The sequence below is a fragment of the Babylonia areolata genome, chromosome 9 (assembly GCF_041734735.1).
Source record: "Babylonia areolata isolate BAREFJ2019XMU chromosome 9, ASM4173473v1, whole genome shotgun sequence".
Taxonomy (NCBI): Eukaryota; Metazoa; Mollusca; class Gastropoda; order Neogastropoda; family Buccinidae; genus Babylonia; species Babylonia areolata.
This window is the reverse complement of record NC_134884.1, coordinates 34,798,909-34,803,908: the sequence shown is the minus strand read 5'-3', so window position 1 is coordinate 34,803,908 and position 5,000 is coordinate 34,798,909. Positions and strand designations below refer to the sequence as shown.

Below are 5,000 nucleotides of genomic sequence, written 5' to 3'. Positions count from 1 at the left end.
GTGTGTGAGGGGGGAGTGATAACAATAGGAGAGATGCTGGTGGATCTCTCTCTCTCTCTCTCTCTCTCTCTCTCGCATTCCATTTAAAGCATATAGAATGTTGTATGGTCTCCATTGTAGGGATAAATACAACTGGGCATCACGAATTTGTTTTACATTATATAGATATGGATTTGGCTATGTGTGGGAAAACCAGGGTGTGGAAAATATAAACAGTTTCTTGTGTGCTTTTAAACAGAGATTATTTGATTGCCATCTGCAAGATTTGGAAAGCAGTGTAACATCACATGATAGATTTACCTTATATTCTACATTCAGACAACTACACAACGCCCCGCAATATCTAAACATAATCAAGAACCCTGTTTTAAGAAAAGTTCTCACAAGAGTCAGACTTGGTGTATCTCCATTGAAGCCGCATAGATTGAGATATTCAAAAAAGCGTGAAAATATGTGTTGCTTATTCTGTAAAGATGAACAAGAAACCGAACTCCATTTTATTTTGACATGCCCAGAATACAAAAATCTCAGAGAACAGTATATACCGAAGAAGTATCATGTGCGCCCCAATGCATTTAAATTGTCACTGTTGTTTGCAGATGTGAAGACATGCATTCCACTCTCTCTGTTCTTGTCCAAAGCCTTCACCCATAGAAACAAGTCTATCTTTGGTTAATGACGCATGATTACACACCAATCAGCCCATCTATCTTTTGTCTTTTTCTTTTTCTTTCTGTCCCTCTCTCCCTCTCTCTCTCTCTCTGTCCTTTCTCTCTTTTCTACCCTTTGTTTGCTTTACATATATTGGCGCTGTTCTTTATAATGGATGTTAACACGGAAGCCCCTCCCCCCACCCCCCCCCTACCCCTGTTGTCACGGGCAGAAAGGCCTAAACAATAAACCATTCAGACTTCAGACTTCAGACTTCAGACTTCAGACTTCTCTCTCTCTCTCTCTCTCTCTCTCTATATATATATATATATATATATATATGTATATATATATATATATATATATATATACATATATATATATATATATATATATAAACTAATGATATATATATATATAGAGAGAGAGAGATGTACATATATGTATATATATATATGTGTGTGTGTGTGTGTGTGTGTGTGTGTGTGTGTGTGTGTTTCTATGTGTCTCGCTCTCTCCCCCTCCCCCTCTCTCTGTTTCTCTCACGAACTTCCCCACCCTCTTTCTCTCCATCCCCCGCCCTCCCCCTCATCCCTCACCCCTCTCTCTCTCTCTCTTTCTGTTTACCATGCTGAAGGTTTGGTGTGTGTGTGTGTGTGTGTGTGTGTGTGTGCGTGCGTGCGTGTGTGTGTATGAGTACGTGTGTGTGTGCGTGCAACACGTGTAACCATTTGTATAAAGGTCGGTGACTTTACACCGAAAGTTCTGAGTTCTGAATTCTCTCTCTCTCTCTCTCTCTCTCTCTCTCTCTCTCTCTCTCTCTCTCTCTCTCTCTCTCTCTTACCTCACAACGCGACCATTAGAAAAAAAAAAAAAGAAAAATAAGAAAAGTCGTATCATTGTCATGTCCACTCAGACAGCGGAATGCAAACATAGTTTGATTAATTCTTGTATTTCAACCTTTAAAGGACTCTTTTTTTTTTATCTGGACCAGTTACATCAGACATCGTGATTATAGTAAGCGTAAGTGTAAATTCTCAACATCCAATGTAGAAAATGTGAGACCCACTCTTACATTGATACATAACGCTGCCAGACTCATTTGCAGAGCTTCTAAATTTGACCATGTTTCTCCTCTCCTTCAGTCTCTCCACTGGTTGCCTGTTTCTGATCGAATAGACTATAAGCTATCCACTCTGACCTTTTCTGCAGTCAACGGATCTGTCCCCAAGTATCTTTCTGAACACCTCCATATCTATACCCCGTCTCGCCAGCTCCGTTATTCCTCTCATACTCGACTTCTCAGGATACCTCACGTCAGAAGTAAGACCTATGGACACAGATCGTTTTCTTTTCAATCGCCAAAGACGTGGAACAAGCTCCATGATAACCTCCGTCATTCTGATTCCCTCGCATCTTTTAAATCTCGTCTCAAAACTCACCTTTTCCCTCAGCAATAAGTTCAATTGTGGCAGGTCCACTTCCTTTGCGTTCGCTGTGCTTGACTATGTGTGTATACATATGTATGTGTACATAACTACATGCATGTATATGAATATGTATTGTGTGTGCGTGTGTTTATGTAAGTTTGTGCCTGCCTATGTGTGCGTATGTGTTGGGGTAGCTATTAGATACACATGTATGTTAAAATGTATGTATGCAGTGTGTGTGTGTGTGTGTGTGTGTGTGTGTGTGTGTGTGTGTGTGTGTGTGTGTGTGCGTGTGTGTGTAGTCACATTTTGGTGTGTGTGTATGTAACATTGATGTAATGTTTTATGTTAACAAAAGCGTTTTTGTAAAGCACCTAGAGCAGATTTCTGGATAGTGTGCTATATAAGTATCCATTATTATTATTATTATGTATAATTGTGCACGTGTGGGGGTGGGGGCTGTGGGGGAGGGGGGAGGGTGAGGGGGGGGGTGCTGTGCATGCGCGCGCGAGCGAGACTGAAGCCTTAAATAGGAAACCAATGATGAGTGCTTAAATTTCAGCTGTCAGTCGGCTCTACTGACGCAGACAGACAGTCTGTTGAATAAACGGTCCCGTGATTTGTAAAGCGCGTGTGTAGAGTTTTTACTCTGTGAACAAAGATAGACGCTGTATATGTATATGTAATGATAATAATAAGAAGAAGAAGAAGAGGAGGAGGATAAATAGATAAAAAAATAATAATAATAATAGGATAATAAATATATAATGAATAATGATGATAATAATAGAAAGAGGATAACTGATGAATGTGTAAATGATAATGATAATAATGATAAAAAATAATAGAAAGAGGATAATTGATGAATGTGTAAATGATGATGATGATGATGATGATGATAATAATAAGAAGAAGAAGAAGAATATTAATGATAGAAAGAGGATAATTGATGAATGTATAACTAATGATAATAATGATAATAATAATGATAACAGAAAGAGGATAATTGATGAATGTATAAATGATAATGATAATAATATGATAATTATATTATTACTTTTTTTTTTTTGCAACAATAATAATAACAATAATAATCAATAGATACTAACACTAACACTAACAGTAGAAAGAGGACAACGTAAAATGTAACATGAAAAACACAAACTACAAGCTGTTGTGTTGTCGCTTTGTCTCCCGGCCCCCTTCCCCCCCCCCCCCCCACCCCCCCACCACCCCCAATCCCTCCCCCCCCTCCCACCCTCCTTCCCCCCCCAAGCAAGATAAGGGAAGACAACCTGAACAGGGCCACAGACTACGTGAGGGACGTGAGCAGCGGTCAGGCGGTAAGGGTCAATCAGTTCCTGGCAGCCCTGACAGCCTACGCCCTGGTCCTGCACGACCCGGAGAGCTACACCACGCAGAACAGCCTGGTCCGACTCATCGGCTATGTGGAAGGTGGGTGATGATATGGCTACTTGTTTATCGCGCCTATCCTCGGTTAGAGAGGAAGCTCTAAGCGTTTTACAAACTCTGTGTAGCGTCTATCCTCGGTCTGAGACCAAGCTCTGAGCTTTTTTACGAACTCTTTCCTAGCGCCTATTCTCGGTCGGAGAGCAAGCTCTAAGCGTTTTACAAACTCTGGTGACATTTCCACAAACAGGCTGCCTGCCTGGGTAGAGCCGACTCACGGCTGCCACTGGGCGCTCATCATACGTTTCCTGTGTCATTCAATCAGATTTCGGGCGCACACACACACACACACACACACACACACACACACACACACACACACACACACACACATGTAACGTTTTACGTGTATGACCGCTTTGCTTATTTACCCCGCCATGTAGGCAGCCATTCTCCGTTTTCGAGAGTGTGTATGCTGGGTATGTTCTCATTTCTTTCTTTAACGTGCGTATTTGACCTTCTGCTTGCAAAAAAAACACACGAAGGGGGTTCAGGCACTAGCAGGTCTGCACATATGTTGACCTGGGAGATCGGAAAAATATTCACCCTTTACCCTCCAGGCGCAGTTACCGAGATTCGAACCCGGGACCCTCAGATTGAAAGTCCGATGCTTTAACCACTCTGCTGTCGCTGTATAATAAGAGCTGGTCAGACGAACTGGCTACGCGGAAGATGGGTGACTCTGGCTTCAGTGTTTTTCTTTTTTATAATTATTATTTATTTATTTATTTATTTATTTGTGTAAGCTTATCTATTATTTATTCACCTTTTTCTCTCTCTTTTTTTACATTATAATTATTATTTATTTATTTATGTAAGCTTATCTATTATTTATTCACCTTTTTCTCTCTTTTTTTTACATTATAATTATTATTTATTTATTTATGTAAGCTTATCTATTATTTATTCACCTTTTTTTCTCTTTTTTTGCCCCCCTCAAGGCCTGACTAAGCGCGTTGGGTTACGCTGCTGGTCAGGCATCTGCTTGGCAGATGTGGTGTAGCGTATATGGATTTGTCCGAAGGCAGTGACGCCTCCTTGAGCTACTGAAACTGAAACTGTTGCTCGGTGTAAATGATAGCTATGTCATGAAAGCTATGTCATGAAAGCTAGCTAGCCTTTGGGAACCATCCCAACGGTGACTGTCCTAAAACCCTCATGGCCGAGAGAGTGAGAGGATGTAACTTGGGCAAGATACTCTCTCCACTATAATCAAATTCTAGCCCGGATAGTCGGGACAGCAGTTACCTCCTCTGCTTGTTCTGATGGTCACAGTCGACTAAACGCGACTGACTATCATGATAAAAGCTGGGGTCACTTATCCAGCCCTGTCCGACTCCGTGAGTTACAGCACGCAGACCAGCGTGGTCAGACTCACTGGCTATGTAGCAGGTGGACGATTCTTCTTCGGTGTTGCTCGGTGTGAATGACAGCTGTGTCTTTTTTTTC

General features: G+C 41.2%; 1 protein-coding gene across 1 annotated transcript in view; it reads left to right on the top strand.

Annotated features, from left to right (window-relative positions):
• Positions 1–5,000, top strand: part of LOC143285404 (CD109 antigen-like) — an 89,522-nt gene that overhangs the window by 70,172 nt on the left and 14,350 nt on the right. Inside the window, exon 29 of the mRNA XM_076592652.1 lies at positions 3,362–3,536. Coding sequence (XP_076448767.1) covers positions 3,362–3,536 — 175 coding nt within the window. The remainder of the gene's footprint in view (positions 1–3,361; positions 3,537–5,000) is intronic.